Below are 13835 nucleotides of genomic sequence, written 5' to 3'. Positions count from 1 at the left end.
TACCTCGGGCTTCCAGTGGGGAGACCTGAGGTCAACATACCCCCTCCCCATCTCGTACTTCTGAGTGGGAGACAGTAGCTTGTCTTGATCACAAACTAGAATCAGGGCACCCGCTCCGACAAGGTTAATTGACCCACAGTCCCACACGGTGACATGATATCATTGACTTGACGTGCAAATGAGCGATAGAAAACCTATCGCGTAAATGTCACCATTCCAAAAAAAAAATTGTGCGGGTACCCTGTGCCGCCCCCGGCAATGTGCCACTCCGGGCGGCTGCCCATGTCACCTATACATAAATACGCCACTGCCAGGGGCACATTGCCTTCCCTCCAGGACACCTACAGCACCCGATGTCACAGGAAGGCCAGAAAGATCATCAATGACAACAACCACCCGAGCCACTGCCTGTTCACCCCGCTATCATCCAGAAGGCGAGGTCAGTACAGGTGCATCAAAGCTGGGACCGAGAGACTGAAAAACAGCTTCTATCTCAAGGCCATCAGACTGTTAAGTAGCCAAACACTAGCCGGCTTCCACCCGGTTACTCAACCCTGCACCTTAGAAGCTGCTGCTCTATGTACATAGACATTGAATCATTGGTCACTGTAATAATGGAACACTAGTCACTTTAATAATGTTTACATAGTGCTTTACTCATCTCATATGTATATACTGTATTCTATTCTACTGTATTTTAGTCAACACCACTCCGACATTGCTCGTCCTAATATTTATATATTTCTTAATCCCATTCTTTTACTTTTAGATTTGTGTGTATTGTTGTGAATTGTTAGATACTACTGCACTGTTGGAGCTAGGAACACAAGCATTTCACTATAGCTGCAATAACATCTGCTAAATATGTGTATGTGACCAATAACATTTGATTTGAACATCCACCCAGCCAGGTATTCAAACCAAACTAACTGTCAACATCCCAATTATTCTCATATTGCCAACCTGGGATGAGGTCAATTCAGAATTTAACTCAATTCAAACAATGGAAGCAGAATTTTAATTGAATTTTAATTGAAAGAATTAGAATTTAATTCAAACCAATTCAACTTAAACATGAAAGTCTCATTCATTTGACAAATATTTTATCAAAAAGATACGCCACTTATTAATGCAACAAATACACATACCATTTCAAATATTAGTTTGATAATAACTCAAAGATGTCACACAGTATTTTTATTTGTCATGAGATGTTAGATTCCCTTTCATACTGCAGTATTTGATCTAATGCATTCTGGGAAACGTATTCTGATATTTAAAAACATTAAGGGAATTATTAATTATTGTAGACAACCCACAATATGATCTTGGAATTTTTCCAGACCACTTTAATTATTTAAAATTGTTTTAAGAGAATAAGATTTAAAAATGAAATATTTTAACCTTATGCTACATGGTATTGGTATCGTGTACATGATATCAAAATAAACATTACTATGGTGATGTGATGAATAAATAAGCTATTTGAATTTCATTGAATCAAATTCTACTTCCTTTAACTCAAATTCTATTCAAATTCTGATTCCCGTGGGGTGTGGCCAATTAAAATTCCAATTAAAATTCTATAATTTCATTGGAATTAAAGAGCAATTCACAACTCAATTCAGAACTGACCCAAACCCTACTGACAATATCCCAGGTATCCTCAAACCGTCAACCTCCCAGGTATTCTCAAACCGCCAGCGTCCCAGGTATTCTCTCACCGCCAGCGTCCCAGGTATTCTCTCACCGCCAGCGTCCCAGGTATTCTCTCACCGCCAGCGTCCCAGGTATTCTCAAACCGTCAACCTCCCAGGTATTCTCTCACCACCAGCGTCCCAGGTATTCTCTCACCACCAGCGTCCCAGGTATTCTCTCACCACCAGCGTCCCAGGTATTCTCTCACCACCAGCGTCCCAGGTATTCTCAAACCGTCAATCTCCCAGGTATTCTCAAACCATCAATCTCCCAGGTATTCTCAAACCATCAATCTCCCAGGTATTCTCAAACCATCAATCTCCCAGGTATTCTCAAACCATCAATCTCCCAGGTATTCTCAAACCATCAATCTCCCAAGGTTTTCCTACCTGTCAAACTCCCAAGGTATTCCTACCTGTCAATCTCCAAGGTATTCCTACCTGTCAATCTCCAAGGTATTCCTACCTGTCAATCTCCAAGGTATTCCTACCTGTCAATCTCCCAGGTATTCCTACCTGTCAATCTCCCAGGTATTCCTCAAACCTGTCAATCTCCCAGGTATTCCTCAACCTGTCAATCTCCCAAGGTATTCCTCAACCTGTCAATCTCCCAGGTATTCCTCACCTGTCAATCTCCCAGGTATTCCTACCTGTCAATCTCCCAGGTATTCCTACCTGTCAATCTCCAAGGTATTCCTACCTGTCAATCTCCAAGGTATTCCTACCTGTCAATCTCCCAGGTATTCCTACCTGTCAATCTCCCAGGTATTCCTACCTGTCAATCTCCCAGGTATTCCTACCTGTCAATCTCCAAGGTATTCCTACCTGTCAATCTCCCAGGTATTCCTACCTGTCAATCTCCCAGGTATTCCTACCTGTCAATCTCCAAGGTATTCCTACCTGTCAATCTCCCAGGTATTCCTACCTGTCAATCTCCAAGGTATTCCTACCTGTCAATCTCCAAGGTATTCCTACCTGTCAATCTACCAGGTATTCCTACCTGTCAATCTCCCAGGTATTCTTTTTCTACATTTTTAGGAATGAGGCAGTTGAACTCCTTTATTTATTTGTTTTTTAGTTGTTTGTATCGTTATTAGCTAGGACAGAGAAAGACTGACAGGAAAGGTATGAGGAGACAGGAGAGAGTGTGTTAGAATAGCAATGGGTGGAATTCCGACCCACTCTCGTACCGGTACATAGAACACTAAACATTCCAGGTATTCTAACCAAACTAACTGCCAACATCCCACTCAGGTATTCTATTCTCATGTCCAGGAGTAGCCTGCTGGTTGGCGCTGTCTTGCATATTTCTATGGCCATTGTCACACTTAGCAAGACAGCACAGACAGATCTGGCACCAGAATAGTCCAGGAGGTCTCAGCCCAAAGACCTGCTGGACTCATAACGGTATTGAAAATCAGACAAATGCTTTTCTCTGTTTGCTTACGGGCATCATTTAAATCAACACACCATGGGGGTCTCATGTCCAAGAGGTTCTGGGTACAAAGACCTGTAGTTCTTTTTTACACTATTGTTCCAATCTGAACCATAGGCCAACTGTGCCGTCTTTGATATTTTATTTTTCACATTGTCCTTTACGGCACTGTTCCAGGAACCATTGTGGATGCTTAACTAGGCCAATGCAGTACAGCTTAGCTTGGCTTGGCTCAGCTCAGTAGTGTGAAAGGGATATGGGAGTCATGATAGGATGCAGACAGCTTCCTTTGTTTGCTGTCATCTAGGAGGTTAATTTAGACTAGTGGTTATTGGCATGGTTCTAAATGCCATCTGTCAAATCAGAGGATTCATTGGTCAATATTTCTTCCTGCCTACCTCACTGTTAAAACGGACTCCTGCTGTGGAGCTCCCTGAGGAGTCCCTGGGGAGTGGACTAGCCTACTGTCTCAAGGTCACTCTCACACAGACCCTCTCCACATTACATGGCTGGAAACACTATCAATCTCCATCTCAATCTCTCATTTATTCATAATTAAAAACATATCCATCATTGTGCTTAACATCAACTGGAGAAGGAACATATACGTGTATAGAAATGGTTAGGTATGGACATTAGAGAAATCTCTTTCCTACTCACCCTTGCGTATTTAGAGGAGTAAGGGTCTTCAAACAGAGCCCACATGCGTTTCTGCCAGCGGCCCCAAACCCCCCCTGCCTTGGCATCTGGAGAATCCCCCTGTGCCAGCCTCCTTGTCATCTCATCAGCCTCATCACCAACCCCGTCCCCCTGGTCGGCTGCAATCTCCGGGTCTGGATCATCGTTACCAGTCAAGTCGAGCAGGGCCCCCCCGCCGAAACTATCAAGTGCCTCTTCCGCCTCCCGATGCTGGCTATAGGTCATCCAACAGCACGGCTCCACGTCCGTCTCGTCGATGCCCCAGAAGGCCAGTTCCTCCTCATACAGGGGTCCGCAGACATCGGCAGGGCAGTGCAGTTTACCTGTCCGGTAATAATTAAGGATATGGGCGAAAACACCCGGGTGGCGGTCGAAAAAGAATTCCTCATGTTTGTCATCCCAGTCGAAGTGGCTAGGCGCGTCGGGTTCGGCGAGCCAGGATAAACGGGTGCCGGGCAGGGTACGCAGGGTACCGCGATATGTCTGATGTTTGATACCTCCCACGTTTATCACAATGCGATCCTTCTCGTCGCTCAAGCCCATTGCGTCCCTTAGGCATGTCTCCAGTAAGTTCCCGGCATCACAACCACAACTCTATGAGTACCGCACGCCTCAACAGGAGGGAAGGAGGGGAGAACGCTCGCAAGTGCAACACATGCACACCCGGGATTACCAGGGGAGGGGGGGAGAGAGTAGGATGCTATAGGAAATAGAACAATGCACAAAAGAAATCTGCTGCTGCTATTACAGGCTACAGACCCTCAAATAATACACGTAGAGACCTAATTTAGCACATATGCCCGCTGATGATACCAGATGCTCCAATGGTTCTCCAACCTGTCATGGAAATCAATCACCAACCAGACCTACTGGAGGGAAAACATATCATTGCAAAATGATTGTTGTCAATGGCTTCCCATAAACAATGGACGTCACCTCGTAGTGGTATAATTCCGAGAGATAAAGATGATATAATAATAGTTTTTTTTTTTCTCTTCCTTTTTATCCAAATCCAACACAATGACTCTCCTGCTGTTGTCGTGGTTCTGGTAGAACCTGTTTATGACATCTCCGAGACACCCTCCGTGCTATTCAGACTGCTACCCTTCCTCTCATGTATCTACTGTCGCTTACCCCCTCCCCAAAAAGACACAGAAATATCCAGTTTTCCGTTGAACGAACCCGACAAGCTGTAAGGATCAGGCGCCGCGCCTTCTATTCTCACGCAGGTGTCTGTGCGTGACTGTGTTTTTCTTCAGCCGGTAATTGTTGTTTCCATGTATGCATTTGACGGACCGATGCCTGTGATTCCCTCGTGCTTAGAGCCTGCAGGAGGGCGAGCAGTCAACTGTGTTCACCGGTGTGAAGTCTCATGAAGAAAAACGACGGAAGGCACGCGCACGTCCTAGGTTTTCTTTATTTGTGTGCTCGCGGTGGGTAAGGATTCTCGTTAGAATGGTCACGAACTCGGAACAGCGTTGGTTCTGGAAACACCGTGGAGGAAGAAGAGGAGGAGGAAGAAGAGGGAGTAGGACTGTCAGGCTAGAGACTCACGAAATGTCCCTTACAAAAAAAAACACCGAAAAAATAAGCTAACAATAATCATTGTTGACAGCTGGTTCCCTCCCTCCCTAGTTGCACCTTGTCTCAAATGACACGGAGCATTGTTTTGTTATGAAATTAACTGTCAGTCATGGAGTTCATGCGTTCACTGATTTGTTTGCCAGAGAGGCAGCCCCACCCCTTTCCCATCCTTAAGTTCTTTATTTGTTACAGTAGCCTTAAGTATTTTTGGACCATTGTCCAAACCGACAGTCTGACATAGTCAATAGGTTTTATTTTGAAGGCTTGTTGGATATGACCTTTACATCATTAGGCTAAACGCCCCAGCCATTCTACATCAAACAAGTAAATACATGTATGCATATGAATCAAATCAAACTTTATTTATAAAGCACATTTCGTACAGGGGATGCATTTCATAGGGCTTAACGAAAATATCCCGCTCCAAAAAAATAGAATAAAAACAAAAAATTTATGGAAATGTGTTCCCTTTTTATACAATGTGATTTTGTATGAACAGAGGCCACAACGGCCTCTGATTTCAATTCCCTCTCTCCGCCATATGGTGGTAGGCTATAATAAAATCGTTATGATGTCATTATGCCCATTGCCAACAGAGAGTGATATTACCCGTGAACACTGAACAACAATGCAAACGCAATATGCAACCATTTCAAAGATTGTACTGAGTTACAGTTCATATAAGAAAATCAGTCAATTGATATACATTCATTAGGTCCTAATCTATGGATTTCACATTACTGGGAATACAGATATGCATCTGTTGGTCACAGATACGTAAAAAAAAAAAAAAAAGAGGTAGGGGCGTTGGATCAGAAAACCAGTCAATATCTGGTGTGACCACCATTTGCCTCATGCATCGTGACACATCTCCTTCACATAGAGTTGATCAGGATGTTGATTGTGGCCTGTGGAATGTTGGTCCCACTCCTCTTCAATGACTGTGTGAAGTTGCTGGATATTAGCGGGAACTGGAACACACTGTCGTACACATCGATCCAGAGTATCCCAAACATACTCAATGGGTGACCTGTATGGTGAGTATGCAGGCCATGGAAGACCTGGGACCTTTTCAGCCTCCAGGAATTGTGTACAGACCCTTGCGACATGGGGCCGTGCATTATCATGCTGAAACATGAGGTGATGGCGGGCGGATGAATGGCACAACAACGGGCCTCAGGATCTCGTCACGTGAATCTTTGGGTTCAAATTGCCATCGATAAAATGCAATTGTGTTCATTGTCTGAAGTTTATGCCTGCCCCATACCATAATCCCCGCTGCCACAATGGGGCACTCTGTTCACAACGTTGACATCAGCAAAACGCATTGCCCAGTGAAGTCGATTTTATATTAAACTCATGAAACATGGGACCAACATGAGGCTACCTCAGTCGTCTCAGTGCCTCCTCAGTATTACTATGACATTGGACTAGGTGAGGCGAACTCGAATGTGTAGCAACCCAAAAGTTGCTTGTTTGAATCTCATCATGGACAATTTTAGCTACTTAACAACTACTTACTACTTTTCAGATACTTTGCAACTACTTAGCATGCTAGCTAACCCTTCCCCTAACCTTAACCCTAACCTTAACCCTAACCGTAACCCCTAAGCCTAGCTAATGTTAGCCACAACAAATTGGAATTTGTAACGTATACACTACCATTCCAAAGTTTGGGGTCACTTAGAAATGTTCTTGTTTTTGAAAGAAAAGCACTTTTTTTGTCCATTAACATCAAATTGATCAGAAATACAATGTAGACATTGTTAATGTTGTAAATGACTATTGTAGCTGGAAACGGCAGATTTTTAATGGAATATCTACATAGGCGTACAGAGGCCCATTATCAGCAACCATCACTCCTGTGTTCCAATGGCACGTTGTGTTAGCTAATCCAAGTTTAGAATTTTAAAAGGCTAATTGATCATTAGAAAACCCTTTTGCAATTATGTTAGCACAGCTGAAAACTGTTGTCCTGATTAAAGAAGCAATAAAACTGGCCTTCTTTAGACTAGTTGAGTATCTGGATCATCAGCATTTGTGGGTTCTATTACAGGCTCAAAATGCCCAGAAACAAAGAACTTTCTTCTGAAATGCAGTCTATTCTTGTTCTGAGAAATTAAGGCTATTCCAATTCGAGAGATTGCCAAGAAACTGAAGATCTCGTCCAACGCTGTGTACTACTCCATTCACAGAACAGCGCAAACTGTCTCTAACCAGAATAGAAAGAGGAGTGGTAGGCCCCGGTGCACAACTGAGCAAGAGGACAAGTACATTAGAGTGTCTAGTTTGAGAAACAGACGCCTCACAAGTCCACAACTGGCAGCTTCATTAAATAGTACCCGCAAAACACCAGTCTCAAATAGAGGTCGACCGATTATGATTTTTCAACGCCGATAACCGATAATTGGAGGACCAAAAAAGCCAATACTGATTAATCGGCCGATTTTTATATATATATTGTAATAATGACAATTGCAACAATACTGAATAAACACTTATTTTAACTTAATATAATACATCAATAAAATCCATTTTGTCTCAAATAAATAATGAAACATGTTCAATTTGGTTTAAATAATGCAAAAACAAAGTGTTGGAAAAGAAAGTAAAAGTGCAATATGTGCCATGTAAAAAAGCTAACGTTTAAGTTCCTTGCTCAGAACATATGAAAGCTGGTGGTTCCTTTTAACATGACTCTTCAATATTCCCAAGTAAGAAGTTTTAGGTTGTAGTTATAGGACTATTTCTTTGTACCATTTGTATTTCATATACCTTTGACTATTGGATGTTCTAATAGGTACTTTAGCATTGCCAGCCTAATCCCGGGAGTTGATAGGCTTGAAGTCATAAACAGCACAATGCTTGAAGCACAGCGAAGAGCTGCTGTCAAATGCAGGAAAGTGCTGTTTGAATGAATGCTTACGAGCCTGCTGCTGCCTACCACCGCTCAGTCAGACTGCTCTATCAAATCATAGACTTAATTATAATAACACACAGAAATACGAGCCTTAGGTCATTAATATGGTCAAATCTGGAAACTATCATTTCGAAAACAAAATGTTTATTCTTTCAGTGAAATACGGAACCGTTCCGTATTTTATCTAACGGGTGGCATCCATAAGTCTAAATATCGCTGTTACATAGCACAACCTTCAATGTTATGTCATAATTATGTAAAATTCTGGCAAATTAGTTCGCAACGAGCCAGGCGGCCCAAACTACCCTGACTCTGCGAGCAATAAACGCAAGAGAAGTGACACAATTCCCCTAGTTAAAAGAAATTAATGTTAGTAGGCAATATTAACTAAATATCCAGGTAAAAAAATATATACTTGTGTATTGATTTTAAGAAAGGTATTGATGTTTATGGTTAGTTACACATTGGTGCAACGACAGTGATTTTTTCGCGAATGCGCTTGTTAAATCACCCGTTTGGCAAAGTAGGCTGTGATTCAATGATAAATTAACAGGCACTGCATCGATTATATGCAACGCAGGACAAGCTAGATAAACTAGTAATATCATCAACCATGTGTAGTTAACTAGTGATTATGTTAAGATTGATTGTTTTTTATAAGATAAGTTTAATGCTAGCTAGAACCTTACCTTGGCTCCTTGCTGCACTCGCATAACAGGTAGTCAGCCTGCCACGCAGTCTCCTCGTGGAGTGCAATGTAATCGGCCATAATCGGTGTCCAAAAATGCAGATTACCGATAGTTATGAAAACTTGAAATCGGCTCTAATTAATTGGCCATTCCGATTAATCGGTCGACCTCTAATCCCAACATCAACAGTGAAGAGGTGACCCCCGGGATGCTGGCCTTCTATAAAAATAAAAGATTAAAGATGGGCAAAAGAACACAGACACTGGACAGAGATATTACTTTTTTCTTTGCAACTCTGCCCAGAAGGCCAGCATCCCAGGGGTCACCTGTTCACTGTTGATGTTGAGACTAGAGGTCAACCAATTAATCCTTGATTTGGAAGATTTTTACTTCAATCATACTGCTCACCCCCGGGGCCAAGCCCTAATTCCAGACATTCGGAAGAGAGAAAGACGGCGATATAGAGGTCAAAGTGCGGGTACCATGATGAAACTATGGCGGCCAGTAAATTAACTGCCTCTACCCGCTCTACTATTGGCAAATGTACAAAACATTGGACGAGTTCCGTTCGAGACTATCCTGTCAACGGGACCTGAAGAACTGTAACATCCTGTGTTTCTCGGAAACTTGGCTGAACAAGGTCATGGGTAATATTCTAGCTGGTTTTTCTATGCAGTGGCAGAACAGAACGGCAGCATCGGGTAATACGTTGAGATACGTAAATATCTCAACCAGAAGCCATGGATTATAGGCAACATCCGCACTGAGCTAAAGGCTAGAGCTGCCGCTTTCAAGGAGTGGGACACTAACCTGAACACTTGGAAGAAATCCTGCTACGCCTCCGATGAACCATTAAACAGGAAAATGTGTCCATACATGGTGGGCCAGGCTGATTTTGTTTCCGTTCTGATGGTGGGCCAGGCTGATTTTGTTTCCGTTCTGATGGTGGGCCTGGGTTTTTAGCGGTTTAATTAAATGTATTCAGTGCGCACAAAGGAACCACACCTGCAAAGCCATTTACACACCTGCATAAGATAAGTCTCAATACCAACTACTGAGAAGTGCATAGGAAAGGCGTACATTTCCTAAGTCTGAATCGGGCCCAATGTGCACTACTGTTAACCAGAACCTTATGGGCTTTGGAGAGTAGTGCACTATATAGGGAATAGGTTGCCAGCCCTGGTCAAGAGTAGAGTGCCAGCCCTGGTCAAGAGTAGTGCACTATATAGGGAATAGGGTGCCATTTGGGATGCCAACAATATGGTATTTCTATGCCCATCAGGTTCTTAAGTGACACATGGTACTCGGGCTATAGTGAGTTAAACCATCCATGGTACTCGGGCTATAGTGAGGTTAACCATCCATGGTACTCGGGCTATAGTGAGGTTAACCATCCATGGTACTCGGGCTATAGTGAGGTTAACCATCCATGGTACTCGGGCTATAGTGAGGTTAACCATCCATGGTACTCGGGCTATAGTGAGGTTAACCATCCATGGTACTCGGGCTATAGTGAGGTTAACCATCCATCGTACTCAGGCTATAGTGATGGGATTGAACACCTCCCTCTGCAACTGGGTTCTGGACTTTCTGATGGGCCGCCCCCAGGTGGTAAGGGTATGCAAGAACACATCTCCCATGCTGATCCTCAACACCGGGGCCCCTCACAGGTGCGTACTTTGTCCCCTCCTGTATTCTCTGTTCACCCACGACTGCGTGGCTGCGCATGACTCCAACACCATCATTAAATTTGCCGACAACAAGACAGTGGTTGGCTTGATCACCGACGACCATGAGACAGCCTATAGGGAGGAGAGACCGTGTGGCCGTGTGGTGCCAGGACAACAACCTCTCCCTCAACATGATCAAGACAAAGGAGATGATCGTGGACTATAGGGAATGGAGAGCCGAGCACTCAACTGGGCTGAAGTGGAGCGAGTCGAGAGCTTCAAGTTTCTTGGTGTCCACATCACTAAGGATCAATTGTGGTCCAAAACACACCAACACAGTCATAAAGAAGGCACAACAATGCCTCTTCCCCCTCAAGAGGCTGAAAATATTTGGCCATAGGTCCTCAGATCCTCAAAAAGGTTCTACAGCTGCACTATTGACAGTATCTTGACTAGTTGCGTCACTGCCTGGTATGGAAACTGCTTGGCATCCGACCTCAAGGCGCTACAGAGGGTAGTGCGTACGGCCCTGTACATCACTGGGGCCGAGCTCCATGCCATCCAGGATCTCTATACCAGGCGGTGTCAGAGGAAGGCCTTAAGAAATTGTCAAAGACTCCAGCCACCCATGTCATAGACCAGGGGTGGGCATTTACAGTCCTCGAGGGCTTGATTGGTGTCACAGTTTTGCCCCAGCCCCAGCTAACACACCTGACTCCAATAATCACCTTATCATGATTTTCAGTTTAGAATGCAATTTGATTAATCATCTGTGTTTTGCTAGGGATGTAGAAAAAGCGTGTCACCAATCAGGCCCTCGAGGATTGCCCACCCCTGTCGTAGACTGTTCTCTGCTACTGCACAGCAAGTGGTACCGATGCACCAAGTCTGGAAACAGGCTCCTTAACAGCTTTTACTCCCAAGCCATAAGACTGCAGAACAGTTAATAAAATGGCTATTTGGACAATTTACATTGACACCCTTTATTATTATTACAATTGTTTTACATTCTTGCACTGGCTCTATGCACACTCACGCTCTGCTACGTCTGTTTATTAATGTCTCCTGATTGCCTAGTCACTTTTACCCCTACCGACATGTACATACTGTATTACCTCAATTACCCCGTACCCCTGCACATTGACTCAGTACTGGTACTCCTTGTATGTAGCCTTGTTATTTTATTGTGAGGAAATAGCAAGCATTTTTGAAACGGTCTGTTTGAGATCCAAGTTTGATTTTTTTTAATTATTTTTTTTAAGTGTTTTCATCAAGTTAGCTTTGGCCACAAATACGAATATAGGATAAGTCAACATTATTTGGGTATGAGTTAACAGAATATGAACTTTTAAATGTGAGATTTCCCCTGAACAGTTTAAAACTGCAACATTTTCTCAGCCTCATGACAAAATGTGTAGAGTAGCAGGACATGCATTTTAAAACTGCAAAACGTTGTCTTATCCTCATAGTAACATTTGAAAAATAGCATGAATAGTACTTCAGCTGCGTGCCTGAACCACTCATCCACCGCAGGAGCTTCGGTCTGGCCCGGTGTCAGAGCCGGCTGTTAGGGGGTAACACACTGGAAATGAGTCAGCCCAGTGGAGGAGTAATGTAACAAATTCTGAGCGTACTCCACCCAGGGAAGGAATCGGGCCCACTCTCACTGCCAGTCCTGGCAGTGGCTACTCAGGAACCTCCCCAGCTCCTGGTTCATCCTCTCCACCTACCCGTTAGACTGAGGCCTATACCCGGAAGTGAGGCTGACCGTGACCCTGAGCTTCTCCATGAAGGCTTTCCATAACCGTGATGTGAATTGGGGGCCACGGTCGGGCACGATGTCCACCGGAAGGCCATAATGCCGGAAGACCTGCTGGAACACTGCCTCAGCGACCTGGAGAGCAGTAGGGAAACCAGAGAGAGTGATAAAAACGACAGGATTTGGAGAATCTATCCACAACCACCAAACCGTCAGAGGGGAGATCAGTGACAAAATCAATGGATAGATGAGACCAGGGACACGGAGGCACAGGAAGGGATAGGAGTTTCCCTGCTGGAGCGTGCATGGGGAAATTTAGTTTGGGCACAAAGAGAACAGGAGTTGACATAGCGAATAACGTCCTGTGTCAAGGTGGGCCTCCAATACTTTTCAGCGAGAGATTGAATAGTACGGGTGATCCCTGGATGTCCAGCGACAACAGCTTTGTGTGCCCAGTTCAGCAGCCGATCCTTTATCCCTGTGGGGACGTAGATACGCTCAAGATGACAGGTAGTGGATGCGGGTTCCCTCTCCAGAGCCTGGCGAATGCCCACATCTACGTACCAGACCACAGGGGCAACAACTCAAGAGGGGACGGGAAAGCAGGTCTTCCGGCATTCGAGTGACCAGTCCGTGATTCTCATCCTCGACCATGAGATGGTGGAGTTATGGTGTTGAAGCCATGGGAGGCTGAGGATGATCTTGTGAACTGGTGAACTAATGACGAAGAAGGGAATGTTTTCCTGATGAATGGACTCTACGGTGAGGGTGAGTGGTGTGGTGATGTGTGCGATGGTTCCGGATCCTAGTGGCTGATTTTATCAAGGGCTTGGACCAGAAACGGAGAGGAGAGCAGGAAAGAGGTGATGTTCAGAGAGGAGACAAGGTTCTGGTCAATAAAGTTCCTTGCGACACCGGAATCCACTAGCGCTGTAGAAACTGTACATGAGGGACATTCACTGTTTCTCTACCGCCATGGATTCAGGCTCTGATACAGAGTGGTCACTGAGGGAAGGAGAGAAGCGACGAGGGTACCGACGCTCCCAAAGTAGGCCATCGCGATGAGTGCGTCCAAGGAGAGGTTGTTATCGTCTCGACATGCCAGTTCCGTCTGGATCTCCTTGCGCAGTCCACTTTTCAAAAGCGTACAGAGCACCGGCTCATTCCATCCGCTGGATGCTGCTACTGTCTGGAAGGTGAGGGCGTACTCGACAGTGGTCTGATCATCCTGCCGTAGTTGAAATAGGCGCTCACCTCCCTCTCTGCCCTCCAGTGGATGATCGAAGATACCACTGAACAGAGCCTTGAACCCCTCATACGATGCCAGCTCCTCCGCTCCTCTCAGATGGCCAAAGCCCACTCCAACGCCCACCCAGTCAGGA

General features: G+C 44.6%; 1 protein-coding gene across 3 annotated transcripts in view; it reads right to left on the bottom strand.

Moving 5' to 3' along the window:
* The window catches only part of kcnc1b (potassium voltage-gated channel, Shaw-related subfamily, member 1b), a 49904-nt gene extending 44165 nt beyond the window's left edge, over positions 1 to 5739 (bottom strand). Inside the window, exon 1 of one of the 3 annotated variants that reach the window (XR_006761511.1) lies at positions 3793 to 5739. Coding sequence is in view for 2 of the 3 variants with exons in the window: in XM_014170312.2 (XP_014025787.1) it covers positions 3793 to 4374 (582 nt within the window). In the remaining variant the exon portion in view is untranslated. The remainder of the gene's footprint in view (positions 1 to 3792) is intronic. The other 2 variants (XM_014170312.2, XM_014170311.2) reach the window with 2 other exon arrangements.
* Between the last annotated feature and the right edge of the window lie 8096 nt (positions 5740 to 13835).

This window comes from Salmo salar, chromosome ssa23 (genome assembly GCF_905237065.1).
Source record: "Salmo salar chromosome ssa23, Ssal_v3.1, whole genome shotgun sequence".
Taxonomy (NCBI): domain Eukaryota; kingdom Metazoa; phylum Chordata; class Actinopteri; order Salmoniformes; family Salmonidae; genus Salmo; species Salmo salar.
The sequence above is the reverse complement of the archived record's forward strand: the minus strand, read 5'-3'. Positions and strand labels throughout refer to the sequence as shown.